The sequence below is a fragment of the Mixophyes fleayi genome, chromosome 2, assembly GCF_038048845.1.
Source record: "Mixophyes fleayi isolate aMixFle1 chromosome 2, aMixFle1.hap1, whole genome shotgun sequence".
NCBI lineage: Eukaryota > Metazoa > Chordata > Amphibia > Anura > Limnodynastidae > Mixophyes > Mixophyes fleayi.
Window position 1 is genome coordinate 192677286 of NC_134403.1, and position 12869 is coordinate 192690154.

At 40.9% G+C, this 12869-nt stretch overlaps 1 protein-coding gene across 4 annotated transcripts in view; it reads right to left on the reverse strand.

Moving 5' to 3' along the window:
- Window positions 1-12869, reverse strand: part of SPOCD1 (SPOC domain containing 1) — a 135584-nt gene that overhangs the window by 94169 nt on the left and 28546 nt on the right. For 2 of the 4 annotated variants that reach the window (XM_075195192.1, XM_075195190.1), the window contains exons 2-3: window positions 12098-12418; window positions 6792-6836 (exon numbers count right to left, since the gene is read on the reverse strand). In XM_075195192.1, the coding sequence (XP_075051293.1) occupies window positions 6792-6836; window positions 12098-12397 (345 nt within the window). In that variant the 5' untranslated portion in view covers window positions 12398-12418. The remainder of the gene's footprint in view (window positions 1-6791; window positions 6837-12097; window positions 12419-12869) is intronic. The other 2 variants (XM_075195193.1, XM_075195191.1) reach the window with 1 other exon arrangement.

Consider the following 12869-nt stretch of genomic DNA (forward strand, 5'->3'; position numbering starts at 1 on the left):
CCCAGAACAGGCCGCCCCAGCAGCAACACCAAATATGCCCATAACCCTACCGTACTATTTTGGGGCCCCATGGCTCCCGAAGTACAGCGGGGACGACGACAAGCTACAGGAGACTTCATTCACAGAATTCAAGAACAAACTGGAATCCATGTTCCGGCTATACCCCGTTGAATGAACAGCAGAAAGTAGAGATCTTAATAGGGCAACTCACAGGGTCGGCGCTCAGAGAAGTAATCTCATGGCCGATGGACAAGAAAGAAGCGGCACAAGTTTTAAAAAAAAATTCCACAACGTTTGAGACAAGAACTCTTCCGGAGCTGAAGATGAAACTATATGCTCGCAAGCAACAACCGAACGAGACACTGCGGGACTATGCCCTGAGCCTACAAGAGATGCTAAGAGCCATTCAGGCAGTGGACAAAGAGGAAGTACGAAATACGGACGAAGCCCTGACCGTACAGTTCGTAGAAGGAGTCGCCCAAGAAAGCGTTAAGATTCAGGTACGACTGATGAAGGCACAGATGCCAGGCAAAACCTTCTGAGAGTTTAAAGAGACCGCCATCGCCATTGTCGGTAACCAACGGAGAAGGGAGGAAGAATACCCAGAATTGGTGGGCTTCAGAGAAAGCGCAAGCTCGAGGGGAGCCATGGCAAGCAGCACAGAAAAATCAACACAGGCCAAAGAATCGGTAATACAGAGCGGTCAGTATCCCACCGAAGACCCAATACAAATGCTCAAAAAGCAAATGGAGGAGCTGGCCGTCGGAATGGTAGAAATCCAGAAAGAGATGCGCCAAATGGCGAGGCTACCGGCACCCACCTATGGGGAACCAGAGTGGAGGCCCGAAAGACAAAGACCAGTCCAAGGCAGGTGGGAACAACCTCGCGAGTATGTACGGCGATCGCCCAACCAATTCGTGCGAGCCCCGGGAATAGATCCGGATCCAGAAAACTGGAGGCCCCAGTTCATCGGACAACGTCCCACGTTACCCGTTACAATTAATGGAGTGGAGACCCTGGCTATGCTTGACACGGGGTCGCAGATTACGACCATCCGGCTACCTACATTCCACAAGTATTGGGGCAAAGAGCAGCTGTTATCACCACCCCCAACCTGGCTGCGGCTGACCGCCAGTAACGGCCTCGAGATTGCGTGTGAAGGGTATTGGGAAGCGGACATCCAGATCGGAGCGACCTTGTTGCCAAGACAAGGCTGTCTCGTCACCGCCCCCTGTGAAGGGAACATAGCCCCCATCATCCTGGGGATGAATGTGCTGCAAAGATGCCCGGATGAGCTAGTGGCGACTTTGAAGGGTAAATTAACCCAAGCGGCGTCCCCCGGTCATCAGGCCTTTGTACATACTGTTCGGCTCCTACAAGGTCATCAAAAGTCAGCTGGTCCCCATGTAAAGGTTTTGGGCACTGTCAAGTGGTTTAATGTGCGGAATGGATATGGCTTCATCAACAGAAATGACACCAAAGAAGATGTCTTTGTCCACCAGACAGCAATGAAGCGAAATAACCCACGGAAGTTTCTGCGCAGTGTTGGAGACGGGGAGACTGTGGAATTTGATGTTGTGGAGGGAGAGAAGGGTGCCGAGGCAGCAAACGTGACTGGCCCTGGTGGTGTACCAGTAAAAGGAAGCAGATTTGCACCCTACCAACGAAGGTTCCGCAGACGTTTCTACCGACCAAGAGGAGAGAATGCTGCAGAATCTGGTGGAGAAGTAAGTGCAGAGCAAGTGAGCGAGGGAGTGAGAGCAGAGGAAGTGTCCCCTCAGCAGAGACCTGTTAAGCGCAGGCAACCGCCTCCGTTCTTCTACAAACGGCAGAAGAAAGACTACGACCGGGATGTGCAGGCCTGTCGGCTGCCAGAAAAGAGCATCGTCCTCAAGAAGAATAATCGACCCCGGAGTAAGCTGGATCCCAAGTGGAAGTTAAACCCGTATGTGATTACGGCCGAACCCATATCAAGCTCCGCCCAAGGCCAGACCAAGGGCCAGAAGAAACTTCAAGGGATGACTGGGACGAAGAGCCAGACGATGGCGAAGGGACTTTGCCTCAGCTGCCCACTGACCCTTTCGAGCTACTATTGGCGGTATCAGGATTAGAGATCTACTGAAACTGTTGTATATAATGTATATTAAAACTGCTGTCATTGAAAATGTTTGCCATTATAACTTTTGTAGATGTGTGATTTGAGTTGATAAAGAACAACCACCTTTATGTCTTAATGCGTGAGGACACGCACCTGAAAAAGCGGGGGTGAATGTGGTACCCCAAAGCCCTGTTGAACAGCACAGAGGAGTGCATAAATGCTTTTAAAATGCAGGGCTACAAGGGGTTAATTGTGCTCCTGAAAACTTGTGCCCAGGAGTGATTGACAGGAGGAGGATGAAGGCCCTGATTGGCTGGGGGAGTAACAGGAAGTGGATGTGCAGGAAGGAGGAGAAAGAGAGAGCAGCATGGTAGAAGGAACAAGGGGGAGGACGTGCAGCCGAGCAGAGACAAGAGTGAGCTGCTGCCAGAACTGTGATATTGCCAGCAAAGCGGACGAAGAAACAGCTGGGGACACGCAGCAGGGTGCCAAAGACAGTCTCCACTAACTGCAGAACCATCTCAAGGTAAAACCCTAGCCTGCAGTGTACTGCACACACCCCAGTGTCAGAGGGAAGAGTGATGAGAGAATCTATCCAAAACTGACATTGCATTCTTGTACAAGGAAGGATTGTGAGAGCTTTTCCCCCAGATCATACCTTTACACAGGCTGCAGGGAACAATTAAGACGGTCGTTTCAGCTATATCCTGTGTGTGAGCTGATATCTGGACACCATATCCTGTTGCAGAGCACATGTGCTGATAGAGATTCATTGACTGTTGAGAGAACAGCGCCATCTTGTGGCTGAAATGAGCAACAGCCCTGCTTTCTACTATAATACTTAACCCTTGATGGAAACCTCTGCAGGACATTGGAACACTACCAAATTCCTGTGCACAGGTCAGCCCAGGACTGAGTGGAAAATATGGTAACGTTACCGGGGATAATATTGGTGCACCAAATGTTTTAGATGATGTTAATGTTATGTGATTTACCTAAGAATTGATTTATTAATATTGAAGGTGTGACATTCAGTGTTAGTGGTACCGCTGCAATTCAAGTTAACTCAGCAGTAGATGCTAAAAGTGGGGCGCCTGACCCATAGGGAATAGCCCGGTACCCCAAACACCTGAATAAGAAGTAGCCCTCTAGTGGGCGCGGTAGTGACCGTAAGAGTCTTGATGGGTTATTATTGATGGTTTTTGCATCATCACCAGTCAGATATTGTTAACGTGAAAGTAGTAACTGTGATTACCAGTGTGCCTTATTAGACAATGTGCATTGAAGATGTTATTGTTATTCTGCCTTATACTCACCAGGTGTATGTCATATGTTAAATGCTATTGTGCTCTATGCTGATCAGACGCATTATTTTGTCATTACTATTGAGCTGAAGGGGTCAGTGGCGCGGTGTCTTACCGAAACTATCCTTACCGCATTCTCAATAAACCCAAGTTGTTTGACCAATCCTTTTCCCTTTCATTGAAGTATTTATCTCCTGACCACCGGATATCCGAACAGAAAAGAACCTGACTCGTGTCTGGAGGACAAGGTAAGGGAAGGATTCCCATCAGAAATCGACCACCACAGATGTCAGATTTAAAAAAAGAACTGCGATTCACAGCCTGTCAGGTTATAGATGTCTGGTATTTTTGTATATCGTAGCAGTCATAAAATATCCTACGCTTACATATATGCAATTTCCGCCTTTTTGACAAAGTAGGGCAGACCTAACAAAGGGGCAGTAAGTTTCAACAAAATGCTGATTGAATTGTTCTTGTTTGTGAAACAAATAGTTTCACAGTTTTTTTTTTTGTTTTTTTTTAATTCTGGGAATACCCCTTACGTCATTGGTCCTTGTGAGCAAGTAGGATGTAATAAGTGCTTCAGCTAGGAAGCTTATTTCAGCTAGAGGAATGCCCAAGTTTCGTGTTTTGGTTAATTCTGTGCATAGTAAGGTACAATATTGTGTCTACATTTCAGCAGTGACCGATCCAGTTCTAGATCTCTACCAATGCAGAATTTACTTGCTCCATATTCCGCTGAGCATGTCTATGTGCAGTTTTGTGGAAATAGGCGCAGATAATTGTGGAAACCTGTACTGCTCTTCAAATACATAAATGACCCTTACATACAGAAAACGTGGAGGCCACACAACAGTTCAGATTAAAAAGACATCTGTTGTTTCATTATAAATTCTGGTGCCAAAACCAATTTTGTTTAGCTCAAGCATACACAACATTATACCAGCCTTCCAGATTAAATGAGCTGCCTTCACACATTACTAATAATTACACATATTCCAAATCTTAATATATTTTCTAAAATGCACCAATAAACTATTATGTGGCCATTTCTAGATGGTTTACGTTTAACAGTGGGGGTATAAACTAGCACAAATGAACCCAGAATTCAAGGTGTCTCACCAGAGGTTTTCCCCCAACATAAAATCCTGTATTCTGATGGCTTTTCCAAATACTTGCTTAATGTCAAACCAGCATTAAAGTATACTTTGGTCCACTCAATCTCCCTCCCCCAACAAAAAAATATATTTTAAAAAGGATTTAGATAAAGTAATTAATTGAGAAGAAAAGTGATAATTGCACTAGATATATATGAGTGCCATCAGCTCTACATTGGAATTACCAAAAAAAAAAACAAACCCTGTATTATGGAGCTATCATTACGGTCATAATTAATTCCTTGAAAGGTACAATTATTTTCAATCCAGTCACTCCAACAGCTTCCCTATTGTTTAATCTACTCCGATTGCAATATAACAGGATGAAAACAGACTAATTTCTCATATTTAGATAGTTTATATGTCTCACTTTTTCAGTATAGAGCTGTTTTGGGCAATCTGCAAATGAGACCTCCAACTAGTGAGATCTCACATACAGCCTGTGGCATGCTTCTCTCAAAGTAGCAGGGATCACAATGTGGATGTCTCTGTTTGCTGCTTCATAACTCCACCGATTCAAGCCCTACAGCTGCCAGGTATCCTCATGTATATAGAGAGCATATAACACTATTGAAATGTTGCCAACTTATTACTCAAGGTAACACTATTCAAGTGGCATGCCTAGGGGTGAAGTGGGTCTCTCATGAAATTTTCTTTTAACTGACAATACTCTTCATTTCTTGAAGGCAAACTGCTGATTCAACAGTATTAACAGAAAAAGAGTTTTACAATTTACTGTGCTTGAGCCACAACAAAAGGTTACCCTTTTACAGACAGATTCAACTTCATGTCACATGCATAGTGAACATAATTACTTAAAGCAGCAAGCCCATGAAAACAAAGTAATGTTTTTTTTATCTATATAAATTAATGTGGCAGGCCATAAGAAGAATATTGGTAATTACAATTTACCTTGGTTTGTTTTTTCAGGCTGCTATTGATGATCTATAGTTTTGCAGGTTTTGCACAGTATCATGTGACTACCATGACAACCACAGTCACATGGCAAACAATGTTGTGAGCAGAGAAACTTTGGAATGCCCCTCTGAGCGCTGTCTGCTCTGTACACAGTAAAATCCTCCCTCTCCTTCTCCTCCTCTCTGCCATCACAAGACACGCTGAGAACAGTGAGGTGTGTGTGTGTTACTAGCAGCCAAACTTGTCTACCCTCCAGAGAAAATTTGAATTTTAGGAGGACAGCTAAGAAAATCACTATCACATGCATATTTAAAAGGTACTTAACTTGCAATTTAAACAAAAAAGGGATACGTGGGATTGCTGCTTTAAGTTCTGTATAATGTTAGTTTGGGATGCCATGATCTTCGATTAAGTACAGAGATCTTGGAACTGAGATGAATTGCATGAGATAGTAACTGCTATCTAATGCAAGAAATCAGGATGCAGAAGTATACTGTATGAGCAGTGCTTATTTTCACTTTATCTTTTTAAAGCATTATTGTATTAACTTATTTTGAAAGGAAAACCTAAAGGAATTGTCCACCAGAAATGAAACAAAAAATCATCCCACACCTCCTCTTTAATTCTTTTTTTTTTCTCATTTAAATGTGAAAAAACTGCTATGTTCAGAATGCATAGAGAAAGGTTATTCAGGAAAATTGTATATATATTTTATTTCTTAAATAATGTAAATGAGAAAAAGCTCTTGGTTAAAAAGGAGGCGGTATAATAAGCAAGCAAAAGTGAAATGATTTTTATAGCAGATTTTTTTTTTTAAATACTTATAAATCAACATTTATTGAACGTGAAAATAAGAAATGCAATACAAGTTTTTTATGATCATGCTCACGATCATGTCTGACGGCTCAGAGCATTTGATGAACAGATGTAAATGCTCAACAGTAAAGTGTCCTTGTAAATGGCAGAAACTCAAGAACTAATCTGCAAGCACAGCCGTACTAAATGTTCAATAATTGCATAGATTTTCAGTAATCAAAAACATGCTTTGCTATTTTCTCACTGTACAAAATAAAATGTGAAATCATAACGTAGTAAACGTAATTACTGAAATTCTACATTGTGGAGACGGCATTAATGTTTTCATAACATGCAGTTAGAAGTCAATGCCAAATTGTGGTTCACAGATTTAGTTGTGGGTCAAAGAATGGCAAATCTTTCTTGTCTATAACTGCAATTACTAAAATGACCTTGATATTACTCTGTGCAGATGAGCAGAAAAGTAAGGTTAGAGAAGAATGTAAATAAAATACATACATAAAATACAACTTTGACACCATTTGGCTGGACAAAGTCTTCCTCCTGAATCACAAATAGAACATGCATGTTGTAACATGACAAAAATCAAAGGTCACTCCATGACAGGATGCAGCACAACTGGTAGTCAAGTTTCATTTCCACACTTTCTTCGATACATTACAGTCACATTACCTACCTTAAATTGTCAGGTGCCATCCCCGCACTTCTCCTAGGTGCCGGGGATGGACGCCTGTCTCTTCTCGCTGACGGCGTCCCTTTGCTTTCCTGATTCCAGGCGGCCACGCTGTGCGCCCACGCGCAATGATTGCCACGTTCCGTTTCCTAGCAACGGGATGCACTTCTCCTGCTCGCCGGCATTTCAGCTGCAGCTGATCACTTCTAACCCCTGCATATCAGGGAGCACGTCCTTCTATTCAAACCTCCTTCAGCCTGTATCTGGTGCCAGAGTATTGATTCACTAGCTCCAGCCTTCAGTTCCTGTTCCTGCATTGTGTTTTGGTTATGACCTTTGGCTTAATCCCCGGACTACTCTCTTGTGTTATCCCTGGTACTGTTCTCGTCTGTTTGGTATTGACCTCTAGCTTTCATCTGACCATTCTCTGCATTATCCTTGTGTACTTCGCTCCTGTTTAGCTTCTGACCCAGACCGTTCGACCATTCCTGTTCCACACTACCGCACTGGTGACTAACCTCGCGACCTGCGCACCTCACACAGCCAAGTCCATACCTCATTGCGGGGCTCCCTGGTGAATACCAGGGGCGCGTTAGACTCCGTGCCTCATTGTTTAGTTGTGTCAATACCAGTTTGTAGCACCTCCTGTAGCTCTATCGTGACATTAATAAAGACAGACACCATGTTCCCACACTGCACCGTTTTAAGTAAAAAAGCAAACCCCAAAATCATCTACAGCCCCAGCCATAAACTGGGCTTGATTCCATTATGATAGAGAGAGCATGAGCTTAGTGTCCCCCTGCCATGGCACAAAAAATAACACAGTATCCCTCCCAGATGAAAAGGACTTGATCTGTTACCAAGCCAAAATCCGTCTGTGTGGCCAAGGTAATGAACAAGACTGGGAATACTGGAGTGGAAAGGTGATCCTTTGTTAAGTATAAAAAATCTTTTTTATTGCTCCGATACAGTATAAATGGAAAAAATGGAGGACATATGGCCCATTTTTTTAAAAAATTATTTTATGCATTAATTTTTTACTTTAAACAGAACAGGCCCTGCAAAATCAAGACCAGCACTGGGGTAAGGGGAGGGGTGGTAACTTTTCTGGAATCTGTCAATTCAATCTACCCATCTGTAATATGCTATAAATAAGCCAAAACAGAGCAGTATTTTAGGTGAAACAAAGTGCAATTTTATGTAATGAAATGCGTGGTTCTAAAGGGGTTGGATGCTGAACTTTGATTTGGCATTTCCACTTTTGCACAGTGGAGATGTTTCCATCTCTCTGTACACCAATGTGTTCTAGTTTTCAGAGGCATCTCCAAAAATGGAGAGAAGCGGCTTCATTCATTAAGGCACGCAAAATGAATGCATTGTGCGTTTTTTTTTTAAAATGCACGCAATTCGGGCATATGCATGTCCATATTCACAAGCATATCTAAAGAAACATCTCTTGTTGAATACGGGTCTAGGTACGCTCTGCATATACGGTACTTGCCGTATTGAGATAGACACAACACACTGCAGGATACGTACAATACATATGAGGAACATAAAGTTCCAGCAGAACACACAGAAAAAGCATTCATTGTCAGCTGTTAATAAAATAAAAGATGAAAAAACATTCCCCCATGAAATTATCAGGATGTTATTAATGACTACTGTACATTAAATGCATGTTTACAGTTGCTCTCGATTGCAAACACATGTACTAGCATTCATACGCGACTGTCATCACTATCACTTGGCACTTACATGCAGTTGGTGCAGGTGATATGACTGAAAATGACGCACTTTATAGATGCCCAAAGCTTGAATCGGTCGCTGTTACCCCCCCTTTCGCGCCTCGATCCAACCATGAAATCATAGGCTGCCGGAAGTGTGAATTGCATACACTTGCGCTCACTGGTGAAAAGTCTCTGGACAGGTGCAGAGCAATTTAACACAAAATACGGCACATATCAGCATTTAAATTCCATAATGAATCAAGCTCTAGTTGTGCACCGTGATATGCGATCTTCTAGTTTGCAGAGGCATCTTCAGAAAAAGGAGAGTAGGTGTTCACCGTGATATGTGATCTTCTAGCATGCAGAGGAATCTCCAGAGAGTGGAGAGTAGGTGTGCACTGTGATATGTGATCTTCTAGCATGCAGAGGAATCTTCAGAGAGAGGAGAGTAGGTGTTCACCGTGATATGTGATCTTCTAGCATGCAGAGGAATCTCCAGAGAGTGGAGAGTAGGTGTGCACTGTGATATGTGATCTTCTAGTTTACAGAGGCATCTCCACAGAGTAGAGTAAGCGTGCACTGTGATATGTGATCTTCTAATTTGCAGAAGCATGTTCAGAGAGTGGAGAGTGGGTGTGTGCCACGATGTGCGTTCTTGTTTCAGAGGCATCTCAAGAGAGTGAAGAGTAGGTGTGCACCGTGATATGTGATCTTCTAGTTTGCAGAGGAATCATCAAAGACTGGAGTGTATGTGTGCACCGTGAAATGCGATTTTCTAGTTTGCAGAGGCATCTTCAGAGAGTGTAGAGTAGGTGGCACCGTGATATGTGATCTTCTAGCTTGAAGAGGCATCTTCAGAGAGCATAGAGTAGGTGTGCACCGTGATGTGCTCTGGGCAGGCCCTCAAGGCACATAGATGCAAAACCAAAACATGAACTTCATAAATGATCTCCCATGTATTTTTCACTATTTTTGCACTGCTATATTTCTGTGAAAGACCTTCCTATATCACAAGTCACTGATTTGGATGAAATTAATTAACTAGCCTGTAGCAGCAATATATGTGGTATAAGACTTTTTATTTACTTCTTTAACCAGTAGTATTTCTGTTGCCATGTCAGCATGCAGCAACTAGAACAAATATAAACAGATTTAAACAGACGTCTTTTACTAGAATTTTTAACCCACTAATTACCAGAGGTACATTCTCATTTTCATGCCGGATCACCTTCAGCTGTATAGCGATTTACAGGTTTTTTAATTAGGGTATTGAAGTGAACTTTTTTGTGACAGATAGCCCATTGTTTTGGTACCAATCTGAAATAAAATTCCTTTTATTTAATTTTTCACTTTCAGTTTTTGCAACCTTAGAAATAAATCATAAAATGTCATCAGCAATTCCTCATAGTTATTTACATACCAAACATGTATACTTTACTACAGTTTAGGGTGAGTTATATGAGCAACAAAGGCAGCTGTAATTGTATGGTCCAGAAGCAGTAACAGTGGTACTTAATTGTGTCTCTGGGTTTTGACATTCACGTTTTGACATAGGTAGAAATAATTCTTGTGTCTGCAACACTTTGTGAACATTTCCCTCTTGTCAGCACTCCGGTCAGAAGACAATGTGAGGGAAAGTTTGAAGAGGATTCTAACAGGCTCATCTGAGTGAAAGCTAAAAGATTGTGCAGGTAACCTGTCATTTTACCTAGACAAAAATACAGACATATTCCCAAGCAAAGGTTGACAAACTCAACTGTCAATTACAGAGACAGATAAAGCAGGGAAATAATACTAATACTAGAAACTAATTCATTTAGCTAAATATGACTTTAAATTAAAAAGCTGAACTTTTGGACAGTTGGTAACTCATCTTGTGCATTGTAGATATTCTCTGCACATCTCTAACTCAACACATTCCCATTCTGCTCTCCGTGTAATTATTTGCCCAGCATTGTGCAGAGGCTTACAGACTGAGGACAATATGCTTAATCAGACTGATAGGAAAGTAGATTACAGTAAATTACCTGGTATCCAGTGCAATGAATAAAAAGCTCTGTTTAGAGAAGCTAGAACAGGATGATTAAATCTATTTTAGGTGACCAATTACCTTGGAAAATCAACATTTGCTTTTGCAAGTGGTGCTGCCACAATTTGATGCACAAAGATGCTTTGTATCAAGTAACAAGAATTTAGAGATTGAATAAATGGCAATTTCTAGAGATTACACACTGAGGCTTTGTAATTGGTTGTTACGGAGAAGAATATGCCTCCACTTCTTTGGTAGAATTGTACTGGCTAAGCCTCATATAGGAGGCGATAGAGGCTAGGTCAGTTCAGTACTGATAGGATTACAAATTTTCTGAATATACAGGGCTCAGAATTAGACTTTTGGTCAGATATAAAGGGATTTACAAAAACATAATTTGATGGTAATAAATATGATATTGCTATCAGGCAAGCTTGAACTCTTCCAGCACAAAGCTGTTGATCCATTAATGACCCTTTACAAATAAAGTACTGACAATGTACTACACAACTATATTTAATTTATATATTATTATTATATATAGTGGGTGGGAGTGAGCCTTAAGCTATTGTGCTGTTATTAAATGGCACAACAAAATGATAGCTGCAGTAGCTGGGGTGGGGGTCACTTGAGGGACCAGGTACCATACAAAGTGGTTTCTGGCCCCAAAATCATTGCACAAGGCGTTCACAGTCTGTGACATCTCATGTGATGTCACAGGGATTTATTTGAAGTGTAGAAAAACCGTGTTAAATCCTATGTAAAATGAATTTAATAGTAAATGCTGTTACAAAATACTACTGAATCCAATTTACATTAGAATAAGAATAGGAGAGACCTATTTCAATCTCAAGTGATCTAGTTACAAAAGTTACATAATGGAGAAAAAAGTGCTAACGAAAGAAAAACTTATACCATTATTAATGGCTCAAGAACGACCTCTAACATTAAAAAAGTACACTTTTTGGCATCTCCATACTCCGGAGGCAAAAAAAAAATCTTGAGGCAATAATATAAGGTTGACCTAACTCTGTAAAAGTAATTATAAAGACTTCCAGAAAAGTGTATTTTACTCTGTTGAATAAAAATTAAGATATTTTATGCCAATATGTGTCCAAATGAAAGCCTTTTCTCTATTTTGAACAAGATAAAGCTTGCTTACTTAAGACTTGTCATAAAGTGATTAAGTAGTGAAGTTCAATTTAAGAATGGGATATGCATCTGTGAGACACACAATAGTTATTATTTTGCTAGCAACACAGCCTAGAAAAATTTTACTCTTGTTGCAAATAAAGTACAAGTATCATCTTAATGAAAATGAACAAAGACTAAAAAATAAACTAATAGAATAGAAATATAAAGTAAAACTCACCTTTTTGATAGGTGAAACTATATCCATCATGCAGTGCATCCTCTCATTCACAGAGGCATTGTTCAGAGCAGGTGTATTCAAATTTTGAGAAATATGGTGATCCACAGAGGGCTCAGTCTGCCTCATGACATTAGGAGGTTTCAGCACTGAGACAAACTGTACATCTGAATCAGGATCAGATAAGGTGTCAAGTGGTGATTCCAACTTGAATTTCTCAAACAATCCCAATGGGCTGTATCTTTCATGGTCCTGTGGTGACCACGCAGGGTTAGAGGGATCCAGATACATTGGCTTGTCCATGTTCTGACTTGTTCCCTTGGCCTGAAATAAAATGTCACAATTTTATTGTCCTTGTAGTAGGGTACACAGAGAGTGTTTTAAGTGGTCTAATCATAAATGCTACCACTATTACATCTAATCTAATTACATTTTCTTGTAATATATATATATATATATATATATATATATATATATATATATATATATATATATATATATATTAGAAATGTTCACTGACCCCCGTGTTCTGGTTTTGGTTTTGAAGATGGATTAACTTCTTGTTTTGGTTTGGGCAAAAACGCCCTTGCGTGTTTTGGTTTTGGATCTCTATTTTTTTCTACAATCCCTATTTTTTTTTTTGCTAAAATAACTTAATTTTGCTTTTTTCCCCCTACATTAATACTAACCTCAATAACACTAATTTCAAGTTATTTGCAGTCAATTTTGACCACCTCACAGGTCACAATATTATTTTCATACACTTTCAAACAAA